Consider the following 14,638-nt stretch of genomic DNA (forward strand, 5'->3'; position numbering starts at 1 on the left):
GTATACTTAATAACACCCTATTGCCTATACAGTATACTTAATAACACCCCATTCCCTATACAGTATACTTAATAACACACTATTCCCTATACAGTATACTTAATAACACCCCATTCCCTATACAGTATACTTAATAACACACTATTCCCTATACAGTATACTTAATAACACCCCATTCCCTATACAGTATACTTAATAACACACTATTCCCTATACAGTATACTTAATACACCCTATTGTCTATACAGTATACTTAATAACACCCCATTCCCTATACAGTATACTTAATAACACCCCATTCCCTATACAGTATACTTAATAACACCCTATTGCCTATACAGTATACTTAATAACACCCCATTCCCTATACAGTATACTTAATAACACACTATTCCCTATACAGTATACTTAATAACACCCCATTCCCTATACAGTATACTTAACACCCCATTCCCTATACAGTATACTTAATAACACCCTATTCCCTATACAGTGTCCTTAATAACACCCCATTCCCTATACAGTGTCCTTAATAACACCCTATTCCCTATACAGTGTCCTTAATAACACCCTTTTCCCTATAGTGTCCTTAATAACACACTATTCCCTATACAGTATACTTAACACCCCATTCCCTATACAGTGTCCTTAATAACACCCTATTCCCTATACAGTGTCCTTAATAACACCCTTTTCCCTATACAGTGTCCTTAATAACACCCCATTCCCTATACAGTATACTTAACACCCCATTCCCTATACAGTATACTTAATAACACCCCATTCCCTATACAGTGTCCTTAATAACACCCTTTTCCCTATACAGTGTCCTTAATAACACCCCATTCCCTATACAGTATACTTAACACCCCATTCCCTATACAGTATACTTAATAACACCCCATTCCCTATACAGTGTCCTTAATAACACCCCATTCCCTATACAGTGTCCTTAATAACACCCTTTTCCCTATACAGTGTCCTTAATAACACACTATTCCCTATACAGTATACTTAATAACACCCCATTCCCTATACAGTATACTTAATAACACCCTATTGCCTATACAGTATACTTAATAACACCCCATTCCCTATACAGTATACTTAATAACACACTATTCCCTATACAGTGTCCTTAATAACACCCCATTCCCTATACAGTGTCCTTAATAACACCCTATTCCCTATACAGTGTCCTTAATAACACCATTTTCCCTATACAGTGTCCTTAATAACACACTATTCCCTATACAGTATACTTAACACCCCATTCCCTATACAGTGTCCTTAATAACACCCTATTCCCTATACAGTGTCCTTAATAACACCCTTTTCCCTATACAGTGTCCTTAATAACACCCCATTCCCTATACAGTATACTTAACACCCCATTCCCTATACAGTATACTTAATAACACCCCATTCCCTATACAGTGTCCTTAATAACACCCTTTTCCCTATACAGTGTCCTTAATAACACCCCATTCCCTATACAGTATACTTAACACCCCATTCCCTATACAGTATACTTAATAACACCCCATTCCCTATACAGTGTCCTTAATAACACCCCATTCCCTATACAGTGTCCTTAATAACACCCTTTTCCCTATACAGTGTCCTTAATAACACACTATTCCCTATACAGTATACTTAATAACACCCCATTCCCTATACAGTATACTTAATAACACCCTATTGCCTATACAGTATACTTAATAACACCCCATTCCCTATACAGTATACTTAATAACACACTATTCCCTATACAGTATACTTAATAACACCCCATTCCCTATACAGTATACTTAACACCCCATTCCCTATACAGTATACTTAATAACACCCTATTCCCTATACAGTGTCCTTAATAACACCCCATTCCCTATACAGTGTCCTTAATAACACCCTATTCCCTATACAGTGTCCTTAATAACACCCTTTTCCCTATACAGTGTCCTTAATAACACACTATTCCCTATACAGTATACTTAACACCCCATTCCCTATACAGTGTCCTTAATAACACCCTATTCCCTATACAGTGTCCTTAATAACACCCTTTTCCCTATACAGTGTCCTTAATAACACCCCATTCCCTATACAGTATACTTAACACCCCATTCCCTATACAGTATACTTAATAACACCCCATTCCCTATACAGTGTCCTTAATAACACCCCATTCCCTATACAGTGTCCTTAATAACACCCTTTTCCCTATACAGTGTCCTTAATAACACACTATTCCCTATACAGTATACTTAATAACACCCCATTCCCTATACAGTATACTTAATAACACCCCATTCCCTATACAGTATACTTAATAACATTTACATTTAAGTCATTTAGCAGACGCTCTTATCCAGAGCGACTTACAAATTGGTGCATTCACCTATAATATCCAGTAGAACAACCACTTTACAATAGTGCATCTAAATCTTTTAAAGGGGGGGTTAGAAGGATTACTTTATCCTATCCCAGGTATTCCTTAAAGAGGTGGGGTTTCAGGTGTCATAACACCCCATTCCCTATACAGTATACTTAATAACACCCCATTCCCTATACAGTGTCCTTAATAACACCCTTTTCCCTATACAGTATACTTAATAACACCCCATTCCCTATACAGTATACTTAATAACACCCTATTGCCTATACAGTATACTTAATAACACACTATTCCCTATACAGTATACTTAATAACACCCCATTCCCTATACAGTATACTTAATAACACACTATTCCCTATACAGTATACTTAATAACACCCCATTCCCTATACAGTATACTTAATAACACCCCATTCCCTATACAGTGTCCTTAATAACACACTATTCCCTATACAGTATACTTAATAACACCCCATTCCCTATACAGTATACTTAATAACACCCTATTGCCTATACAGTATACTTAATAACACACTATTCCCTATACAGTATACTTAATAACACACTATTCCCTATACAGTATACTTAATAACACCCCATTCCCTATACAGTATACTTAATAACACCCCATTCCCTATACAGTGTCCTTAATAACACACTATTCCCTATACAGTATACTTAATAACACCCCATTCCCTATACAGTATACTTAATAACACCCTATTGCCTATACAGTATACTTAATAACACACTATTCCCTATACAGTATACTTAATAACACACTATTCCCTATACAGTGTCCTTAATAACACCCTTTTCCCTATACAGTGTCCTTAATAACACCCCATTCCCTATACAGTGTCCTTTATAACACCCTATAACTCTGAGATAATTACAATGGGAACTTTTCATTGCCTTTTGACATCAGTTTGGAAGATGAATATGACAGTGTTGTTGTATTCCTTGCGAATATAGAGTAGAGATGTATAAAGTGGTATAAATGGTCTGGTGTTGGTATCTATGGTGTACAATAAAATGTGTTGATTTTTCACCAATAAAGCAGGACTAGGTTGAAGAGCTGTTGCTTAGTCATAAAGAAGAGGAACCAGGCCTTGATGTAGAGATGGGAGGCAGCACAAGTTAGAGTAGCCTGCCGCTTGAGAAGTGTTTTGAGCTTTTCTCTCTCTCTCTCTCTCTCTCTCTCTCTCTGTCTCTCTCTCTCTCTCTCTCTCTCTCTCTCTCTCTCTCTGTCTCTCTCTCTCTCTGTCTCTGTCTCTCTCTCTCTCTCTCTCTCTCTCTCTCTCTGTCTCTGTCTCTGTCTCTCTCTGACTGTCTCTCTCTGTCTCTGTCTCTCTCTGTCTCTGTCTCTCTCTGTCTGTCTGTCTGTCTGTCTGTCTGTCTGTCTGTCTGTCTGTCTGTCTGTCTGTCTGTCTGTCTGTCTGTGCGTGCGTGTGTTAGTAACCAGTTTCTACCCAGACCTGCTTGGTTCCTTAAAGAGTTCCTTTATCAGAAACACTGTTTCCTGTCCCTGTTTCAGAGCCTGAACAACAGCTCAGTGAGATGGTAGAGAGGCGAACGCTAGCCAGGGGAGTGTAGCTTGACCATTCGGCCAGGTGAATGCTAGCCAGGGGAGTGTAGCTTGACCATTCGGCCAGGTGAATGCTAGCCAGGGGAGTGTAGCTTGACCATTCGGCCAGGTGAATGCTAGCCAGGGGAGTGTAGCTTGACCATTCGGCCAGGTGAATGCTAGCCAGGGGAGTGTTGCTTGACCATTCGGCCAGGTGAATGTTAACTAGGGGAGTGTGGCTTGACCATTCGGCCAGGTGAATGCTAGCCAGGGGAGTGTTGCTTGACCATTCGGCCAGGTGAATGCTAGCCAGGGGAGAGTAGCTTGACCATTCGGCCAGGTGAATGTTAACTAGGAGAGTGTAGCTTGACCATTCGGCCAGGTGAATGTTAACTAGGGGAGTGTAGCAGGACTGTTAGCCAAGATAGCATACCGTGGAAAGTGTTTATTATCATATCTGGGCCAGTTGCCAAGGGGGAGTAGCTAGTCTGTTAGCTTGTAGACTAGCATAACTGGACTAGTAGCTAGGGGAGTGTGGGTAGACTAGCCGATAGCCATCCCTCCCATGCCTCTCTCCTGCTCCAGGGACTCCTCAGTTCTACTGTTTCAGTACCCAGCTATGGTGCAGAGCAACAGGTTCCTGTATTATAAGTTGACCCGCTGTCCCCATGTCATTGTGGACCAGTTTGTGTGCATCGCCCAAGAGGACTACTGGCGGATCCTCAACCATGTGGAGAAGAACACACACAAGGTGGAGGAGGAGGGAGAGATCGTCATGGTGAAGGAACATCGCGAGCTGGACCGCAGCGGCACCAGGAAGGGACATATTGTCATCAAGGTGAGGCAGGAAGTGTAAGAGTTAAGGGATGGTTTCCCAGACACAGATGAATTAGGCCTACCCTTGTCCTGCACTGATGGTGAAGTTCCATTGAGTTTACATGTTTGCCCAGGTCTAGACTTAGGGTGTAATCGGTCTGGGAAACTGATTTTCAAATGGTCTTTATAGGCTGCTTTGAATATATGCACTGCCTTGACTACCTAGCTGTGACTACCACTGTGTTATGCTGTTGCTCCTGTAGACACTTGTTTTTGCACGCGCCGTATGGTCCAGCCCTTTGATCTCCAACACTCTGCAAACAGCCAGTTATTGATCTGTTAATGGACTAGACTGATTCCCTTGTCTTCATCTCCTCTAAGACGCCTCTGCTCCCCCAAACAGCTACACTATAGATGTGTTGCTGCTGATCTGAGTAGTGATCCTTACTTCTGGATTCTCTTGTCTTTAAATTGTTTAAGAACTGCCTGCATAAGTGGCATCCTTTCGCCCAATTAAATGTTTTTTTTTGTAATTTTTTCTAAATACAGTCGTCCAAAATGATTCTGGTCTCCTTGGTGATAAGGCTGTCTTTATTGTCCCTCGGGACTAATAAAGTTGTATTAAAATGAATTGACAGTTGGAATGCAGTCGTGATTGATTGTCTGTTTGTCTATCCACTCAGGGCACCCCACAGCGTCTGATCATGCACCTGGTGGAGGAGCCGTCAGTGGTGGACCCCACCTACATCGAAGACTTCCTCCTCACCTACCGCACCTTCCTCTCCAGCCCCATGGAGGTCGGCAAGAAGCTGCTCGAGTGGTTCAAAGTCGACAGCCTCAGAGACACGGTGTGTACTGTACTGTGTGTATGTGTGTGCCTGATTGTTTATGTGAAGCATGGGTGTACTACACAGTAATCAATACAACTTGTGCTAGGTCAGCAGTGTTGGGTAGAAGGGGGATTTGTCCAGCGGACATACTCTCCACTGATTTAACATAAGATTAGTCTTGTGCTGTCAATAGTCTGATGGAGATGTCATTTGGCATGTAATCATTCTTCCTCTTCAAGAGGCCCATCCCCTCAGAGAGAGAGAGTTGCTGTTTGTAGCTCTGTCTGTACTGTGGTTTTAGCATTGTGGGCCAAGATAACCTTTCTTAGATTGGAACAAGACTACACTTATATTTTCAGACCCGGCATTTCCAGACCCTTGCAGTAATCTCACCTCCTGTGATATCTTTAGCCTCAGCTAAAGTTGAATGTTTGATGATTGAAGCTTGCTGATTTTTGCGGGGAAAATGTACAGGATCCTCTTTGAAGGTTTTTGAATATGCTTTGACGGCCTTGTGTTTCCCTGTGCAGGTGACACGGATAGTGCTGTTATGGGTGAACAATCATTTCAACGACTTTGAAGGTGACCCGGCCATGACGCAGTTCCTGGAAGAGTTTGAAAAGCTGCTGGAAACCACAGTAAGATCACCTTTCCTATGTTGTGTCTATATTAAATGTTTGTCCCAAATGGCACCCTATTCCCTACTGTATATAGTGCAATACTTCGGATCAGAGAACTATGAGCCCTGGTTGAAAGTAGTGCACTATATAATGATTAGTGTGCCATTTTTGGCACAGCCTGTACGCAACATAATGTACTTTGACCTCAAGACGTTTACACCTTCACTAAACTAAAGTCTCACTCTGTGGTCAGACAGACATGTGATCCTCTGTCTGTAACAACTGTGTGGTTGAACATGTATTACCAGATCTGTTAGCCAGGTCAGTTGAGTGAGTGGTTGTTGAAACCTGATCTGTTCCTGAAGAAAATGAAGGGTCACCTGCGGCTGCTGAACATAGCGTGTGCTGCCAAGGCCAAGTGGAGGCAGATCACCCTGCAGAAACCTTCCAGGGAGTCCCCGCTCTACTTCAGCCTGCATGGCGGCAGCGAGAGGGGCTTCGGCATCTTCGTGGAGTCGGTGGAGGAGGGCAGCAAGGCCGCCGAGGCAGGACTCAAACGGGGAGACCAGGTAAGAGAAGTTCTTACTTTTGCCTTTTTTTCCTGTTTTGCTTTTGCTCTTTGAAGTCCATGTTTTTATTCCATACATTTAATGCTGTTTAGTTTGCTGTTCAGATGCCCTTTGTGGTTAATTCAGTAACAAGTGCAGTTGACTCAAAACTATCTGTTTTCCTCCTTGAGATTATGGAGATCAATGGTCAGAACTTTGAGAACATCTCCTACGTCAAAGCTATGGACTTCCTGAGGAACAACACACACCTCTCCCTCACAGTCAAGACCAACATATTCGGTTTGTACAATCTGTCCTCTTACGAAAGATAGGATTATTTCGTTAACGACGCCGAGAGAGAGTTGAAATTAAAATGACCGGTGTCAACAGTAGTCTGTACCTGGGTCTAGTCCTGTGTTTGGTTGCAAAATTTGTGTAACTTTCCCAAGTCTTCCAACCATGATTTCTGCAAACCTGGGAATTCAATTCCATGAATTGTGCATCTCCCCCCCCCTAGTTCTGTGACTGCGTCTTGCTGTTGACCTATAATCCCTCTCCTCTCCCAAGTGTTCAAAGAGCTGTTGAGCCGGATCGTACACGAGAAGATGAACAGGGGTCCCCACATCCCCAAGATCCAGGAGAAGAAGTGTAACCGCTTCTCCATCCCAGACCTGCCCGGAGACATGGAGTTCCCCACAGACCATAAGGCCACCAAGAAGATGAAGGCCAACACAGTGTCTGGAGGACGGAACAAGATCAGGAAGATGCTGGAGAAAACCCGCTTCAGCATCCTACCACCCAAGCCCTTCAGGTAGACAGAATAACACTACAGTATCCTACCTAGACAGAATAACACTACAGTATCCTACCTAGACAGGTAGACAGAATAACACTACAGTATCCTACCTAGACAGGTAGACAGAATAACACTACAGTATCCTACCTAGACAGGTAGACAGAATAACACTACAGTATCCTACCTAGACAGGTAGACAGAATAACACTACAGTATCCTACCTAGACAGGTGGACAGAATAACACTACAGTATCCTACCTAGACAGGTGGACAGAATAACACTACAGTATCCTACCTAGACAGGTAGACAGAATAACACTACAGTATCCTACCTAGACAGGTAGACAGAATAACACTACAGTATCCTACCTAGACAGGTAGACAGAATAACACTACAGTATCCTACCTAGACAGGTAAACAGAATAACACTACAGTATCCTACCTAGACAGGTAGACAGAATAACACTACAGTATCCTACCTAGACAGGTAGACAGAATAACACTACAGTATCCTACCTAGACAGGTGGACAGAATAACACTACAGTATCCTACCTAGACAGGTGGACAGAATAACACTACAGTATCCTACCTAGACAGGTAGACAGAATAACACTACAGTATCCTACCTAGACAGGTAGACAGAATAACACTACAGTATCCTACCTAGACAGGTAGACAGAATAACACTACAGTATCCTACCTAGAAAGGTGGACAGAATAACACTACAGTATCCTACCTAGACAGGTAGACAGAATAACACTACATTATCCTACCTAGACAGGTAGACAGAATAACACTACAGTATCCTACCTAGACAGGTAGACAGAATAACACTACAGTATCCTACCTAGACAGGTAGACAGAATAACACTACAGTATTCTACCTAGACAGGTAGACAGAATAACACTACAGTATCCTACCTAGACAGGTAGACAGAATAACACTACAGTATTCTACCTAGACAGGTGGACAGAATAACACTACAGTATCCTACCTAGACAGGTGGACAGAATAACACTACAGTATCCTACCTAGACAGGTAGACAGAATAACACTACAGTATCCTACCTAGACAGGTAGACAGAATAACACTACAGTATCCTACCTAGACAGGTAGACAGAATAACACTACAGTATCCTACCTAGACAGGTAAACAGAATAACACTACAGTATCCTACCTAGACAGGTAGACAGAATAACACTACAGTATCCTACCTAGACAGGTAGACAGAATAACACTACAGTATCCTACCTAGACAGGTGGACAGAATAACACTACAGTATCCTACCTAGACAGGTGGACAGAATAACACTACAGTATCCTACCTAGACAGGTAGACAGAATAACACTACAGTATCCTACCTAGACAGGTAGACAGAATAACACTACAGTATCCTACCTAGACAGGTAGACAGAATAACACTACAGTATCCTACCTAGACAGGTAAACAGAATAACACTACAGTATCCTACCTAGACAGGTAGACAGAATAACACTACAGTATCCTACCTAGACAGGTGGACAGAATAACACTACAGTATCCTACCTAGACAGGTGGACAGAATAACACTACAGTATCCTACCTAGACAGGTAGACAGAATAACACTACAGTATCCTACCTAGACAGGTAGACAGAATAACACTACAGTATCCTACCTAGACAGGTAGACAGAATAACACTACAGTATCCTACCTAGACAGGTAAACAGAATAACACTACAGTATCCTACCTAGACAGGTAGACAGAATAACACTACAGTATCCTACCTAGACAGGTGGACAGAATAACACTACAGTATCCTACCTAGACAGGTAGACAGAATAAGACTACAGTATCCTACCTAGGGTGGTGGATTTCCAGATACCTCAGGATACGATATGCATTGTGATTCTTACGATTCTATATGTATTGCGATTTGATTCTGTGATTATATTGCAACTCTCTCCAGTCTGCAGTATTCTACAGTAGCACAGTGTGAAGACTACCTGTTGGATCATATGTTGACCAACCAGCAGATTTACTGGGATTCCATTGGCAGCTAATAGACTAGGTAGTTTGAGCTGGACACAGGTGGTGGTGATTTGGTGAGATGACTGCAAGGAATAGCCATCTCTTCAGCTCGACTTCTTATACTCATTATCTGCATTTAAAAGTGTTTCAGTAAATATATCGGCCATTTGCCAAAAGCAGACAGTGTCCCGGGGCTTTCCTGATGATGACAGTGGCATGTGGAAATGTATATTAGAGGCTTTAAAAATATACATTACCAGTCAAAAGTTTGGACACAGCTACTCATTCAAGGGTTTTTCTTTATTTTTACTATTTTGTACATTGTAGAATAATAGTGAAGACATCAAAACTATGAAATAACACTTACAGAATCATGTAGTAACCAAAAAAGTGTTAAGCAAATCAAAATACTTTGATGAATGAGATTGATGACAGCTTTGCACACTCTTGGGATTCTCTCAACCAGCTTCTTGAGAAATGCTTTTCCCAATAGTCTTGATGGAGTTTCCACATATGCTGAGCACTTGTTGGCTGCTTTTCCTTCACTCTGTGGTCCAACTCATCCCAAACCATCTCAATTGGGTTGAGGTCGGGTAATTGTGGAGGCCAGGTCATCTAATGCAACACTCCATCACTCTCCTTCTTGGTCAAAGAGCCCTTACACAGCCTGGAGGTGTGTTGGGTCATTGTCCTGTTGAAAATCAAATGATAGTCCCACTTAGCACAAACCTGATGGGACGGCGTATCGCTGCAGAATGCTGTAGTAGCAATGCTGTATAAGTGTGCCTTGAATTCTAAATAAATCACCAACAGTGTCACCAGCAAAGCACCATCACACTTCCTCCTCCATGCTTCATGGTGGGAACCACACATACAGAGATCATCCATTTACCTACTCTGCGGTTGGAACCAAAAATCTCAAATATTTCCACCGGTCTAATGTCCATTGCTCATGTTTCTTAGTGTCCTGCAGCAATTTGACGATGAAGGCCTGATTCACACAGTCTCCTATGAACAGTTGATTTTGAGATGTCTGTTACTTGAACTGCAATCAACGCTAATGAACTTATCCACTGCAGTAGAGGTAACTCTGGGTCTTCCTTTCCTGTGGCGGTCCTCATGAGAGCCAGTTTCATCATAGCTCTTGATGGTTTTTGCGACTGCACTTGAAGAAACTTTCAAAGTTTTTGACATTTTCTGCATTGACTGACCTTCATGTCTCTCATGTTTCTCTTTGCTTATTTGAGCTGTTCTTGCCATAATATGGACTTGGTCTTTTACCAAATAGGGCTATTTTCTCTATACCACCCCTACCTTCTTATTGCCATGACGACCTACACCGGCCAAACCCGGACGGCACTGGGCCAATTGTGCGCCGCCCTATGGGACTCCCAATCACGGTCGGTTGTGATACAGCCTGGATTCGAACCAGGGTGTCTGTAGTGACGCCTCAACCACTGAGACGTGGTGCCTTAGACCGCTGCGCCACTCGGTAGCCCCACACATGCAGTGAGATTGAATAGGGCCAGGCAGATCCATATTAGGCTCTGGTGCCAGGCGTTCCTTAATCCAAACCTTGAACATGAGTGTTACCCAGTCTAAACCCCTCTCTCTCTCTGTCTGCCACAGTGATGGCGGCGTGGGCCAGTCTCAGGATGACAGCATCGTGGGCACTAAGCAGTGCAGGCACAGCGTGGCCATCATGCCCATCCCTGGCAGCAGCATGTCATCCAGCAGTCCTGATCTGCTACAGCCAGCCACCAGTGTGCTGGACTTCTCCAACACAGCAGGTGAGAGACACACAAGCACTCATCACTACCAGGGCAGTCCGATGGGCAGTCCGATGGGCAGTCCGATGGGCAGTCCGATGGGCAGTCCGATGGGCAGTCCGATGGGCAGTCCGATGGGCAGTCCGATGGGCAGTATGTCACCACTGTCATGTTCACCAGACCATCTCCAATATGCCTTGTGATCATGGTTTGGGTAGTGACCACAGCTCACAACTACACTGAGTCAATTAACAATTGAACATCGGCACACTTTACATAAACACTTATATTGTTCATTTTTCAAGTGTATGGCCTCAGACTGGTTTATGTAGGCATAACACTGGAGCTGTGCAGTGGGAATACAGCAGTCATTACTCATGGAGCAACACTTCTCTCAGAGATAGAAAGTGCTTCCTGCTTGGCCAGTGGAGAAACTCAGTCCCTCATGTTAATCACAGAATGAGTCATATGAGCCCTTCACACACACAGGTGGTCTGCTTCTCCTCTCTGTCTCTCAACCCTTTCCATTTCAAGAGCTTGGACATTAAATAGAATTTAGAGCCATATGAAAGGGATTAAACCCTGAACAATTAAAGTCAGTTTTGCCCCGGACAGATTTCAGACCCCATAATTCATGAATTAACTAAGCGGCCTCCCCAGGGAGAGGGGGTAGAGTGGAGGGGAGAGTATGGTTTTGATTTATGCTCTTCGACCATTTGCAATTCAATGCGGCCAGAGGGCCCACTCTCCAGTCTGCAGACCCAATACATCACTGCCCCCTCTTCTCTCCTCCTCATTCTCCTTCTCCCCCTCTTTTCCTTCTTCCCCATCTTCTCCTGCTCCCCCCAGATCCTTCTCCTCTTCCTCCTCATCCTCCTTCCCCCTCCTGCCCCCCCCCCCCCCTGATTGGGTCCTGGACTTCCTGATGCGCCGCCCCCAGGTGGTGAAGGTAGGAAACAACATCTCCACTTCGCTGATCCTCAGCATTTGGGCTCCACAAGGGTGCATGCTCAGCCCCCTCCTGTACTCCCTGTTCACCCTTGACTGCATGGCCAACTCAATCATCAAGTTTGCAAATGACACAACAGTAGTAGCCTTGATTGCCAACAACGACGAGACAGCCTACAGGGAGGAGGTGAGGGCACTCGGAGTGTGGTGTCAGGAAAACAACCTCACTCAACGTCAACAAAACAAAGGAGATGATTGTGGACTTCAGGAAACAGCAGAGGGAGCAACCCCCCCCCGCCCATCCACATCGCCGGGACAGCAGTGGAGAAGGTTGCAAGTTTCAAGTTCCTCTGCGTACACATCACAGACAAACTGAAATGGTCCACCCACACAGACAGTGTGATGAAGAAGGCGCAAAAGTGCCTCTTCAACCTCAGGAGACTGAAGGAATGTGGCTTGTCACCAAAAACCCTCACAAACTTTTACAGATGCGGAATCGAGAGCATCCTGTCGGGTTGTATCACCGCCTGGTACGGCAACTGCACCGCCCTCAATCGCAGGGCTCTCCAGAGGGTGGTGCGTTCTGCACAACGCATCACCAGGGGCAAACTACCTGCCCTCCAGGACACCTACAGCACCCAATGTCACAGGAAGGCCAAAAAGCTCATCAAGGACAACAACCACCTGAGCCACTGCCTGTTCACTCCGCTACCATCCAGAAGGCGAGGTCAGTACAGGTGCATCAACGCTGGGACCGAGAGACAGAAGCTATTTCTCAATCTCAAGGCCATCAGACTGTTAAACAGCCTTCACTAACACAGAGGCTGCTGCCTACATACAGACATCATTGGTCACTCTAACAAATGGATAACTACTCACTTTATTAATGCTACTTTAATTGTATAAATAAAAAAATAAAAAAACTTTATTTAACCAGGTAGGCCAGTTGAGTTCTCATTTACAACTGTGACCTGGCCAATATAAAGCAAAGCAGTGCAACAAAAACAACAACACAGTTACACATAATTAAACATACAGTCGATAACACCATAGAAACATCTATGTACAGTGTGTGCAGATGTAGGGAGGTAGGCAATAAATAGGCCATAGAGGCAAAAATAATTACAATTTAGCATTAACACTGGAGTTATAGATGTGCAGATGATGATGTGCAAGTAGAGATACTGGGGTGCAAGAGGGTAAATAACAATATGGTGATTGTTGTGTTATATACAGATTGGCTGTGGAAACAGGTACAGTGATCGGTAAACTGCTCTGACAGCTGATGCTGAAAGTTAGAGAGGGAGATATAAACTTCAGAGATTAATAATGATGTTTACATATCTTGCGCTGCTCATCCCAGATGTATATACTGTATTTTATACCATCTATTGCATCTCGTCTATGCCGCTCGGTCATTGCGTATTTATATGTATATATTCTTATTCCATCCCTTTACTTAGATGAGTGTGTATTAGGTAGTTGTTATGGAATTGTTAGATTACTTGTTGATATTGCTGCACTGTCGGAACTAGAAGCACAAGCATTTCACTACACTCACAATAACATCTGCTAACCATGTGTATGTGACCTATAAAATTAGATTTGTTCCTTTTCCTCCAAGCCAACTGAGATATGAATCATCTTCTAATAGTGTGCTTCTGTTCTCCACCGACCACTGTGAGTAACGGATAGGTAGAGGGGATGTTCAGAGAGAAGTGAACCCTTCCAAAGCCTGGCTTCAAATTAGATTGAGATGGGATCAGTGAAACTGGAGTTTGGCGTTAAGGTGTTATTCTTCTAGGCCTTTGGTAGGGTGTAAGAAGGCTTGCCTGGGGACCCCCGTGTTTGTACTGTGTGTGCATAAAGCCTAGAGTCACTGTGGCAGACTTAGATCTCCGCCCTGTGTTTTCACACACTCACTGTGCCCTCCCTCCCTCTCTCCAGTACACTGATCTGATTGTAAACAGATGCTTTAGTGAAAGCCATGACACAAGTCCTTCTGCCCCGCTGACTTCTCCCACAACGACGCACAGGAAAAAGCTACCATTATAATCCTCTGTTTTATATTTCCAACCACCGTTCTCTCTCTCTCTCTCGCTCTTCCTTTTCTTCTCTCTGCTTCCCCAGCCGTGGGCTTACACTGTAAGTATCTATGTGGTTTCTTGGAATGGAATCATTTTGTTTGGTTTACTATTCCTAGTTTCCCCTCACATTTTTCCTTCTTTTATGAGCTTTTGAGTTGCGTCTCTCTCTGTGTCGTATGTCCTGAACCTCAGTCTAAGTTGGACTCTGTGTGGTATTCTCCGGCTTCGTCCCAAATGGC

At 43.5% G+C, this 14,638-nt stretch overlaps 1 protein-coding gene across 2 annotated transcripts in view; it reads left to right on the forward strand.

Annotated features, from left to right (window-relative positions):
• The window catches only part of rapgef6 (Rap guanine nucleotide exchange factor (GEF) 6), a 181,957-nt gene that overhangs the window by 133,006 nt on the left and 34,313 nt on the right, over positions 1–14,638 (forward strand). The window contains exons 12-19 of one of the 2 annotated variants that reach the window (XM_029699779.1): positions 4,652–4,804; positions 5,466–5,630; positions 6,143–6,250; positions 6,598–6,801; positions 6,972–7,080; positions 7,348–7,591; positions 11,225–11,385; positions 14,443–14,457. In XM_029699779.1, coding sequence (XP_029555639.1) covers positions 4,652–4,804; positions 5,466–5,630; positions 6,143–6,250; positions 6,598–6,801; positions 6,972–7,080; positions 7,348–7,591; positions 11,225–11,385; positions 14,443–14,457 — 1,159 coding nt within the window. The remainder of the gene's footprint in view (positions 1–4,651; positions 4,805–5,465; positions 5,631–6,142; positions 6,251–6,597; positions 6,802–6,971; positions 7,081–7,347; positions 7,592–11,224; positions 11,386–14,442; positions 14,458–14,638) is intronic. The other variant, XM_029699778.1, reaches the window with a different exon arrangement.

The sequence above is a fragment of the Salmo trutta genome, chromosome 19 (assembly GCF_901001165.1).
Source record: "Salmo trutta chromosome 19, fSalTru1.1, whole genome shotgun sequence".
NCBI lineage: Eukaryota > Metazoa > Chordata > Actinopteri > Salmoniformes > Salmonidae > Salmo > Salmo trutta.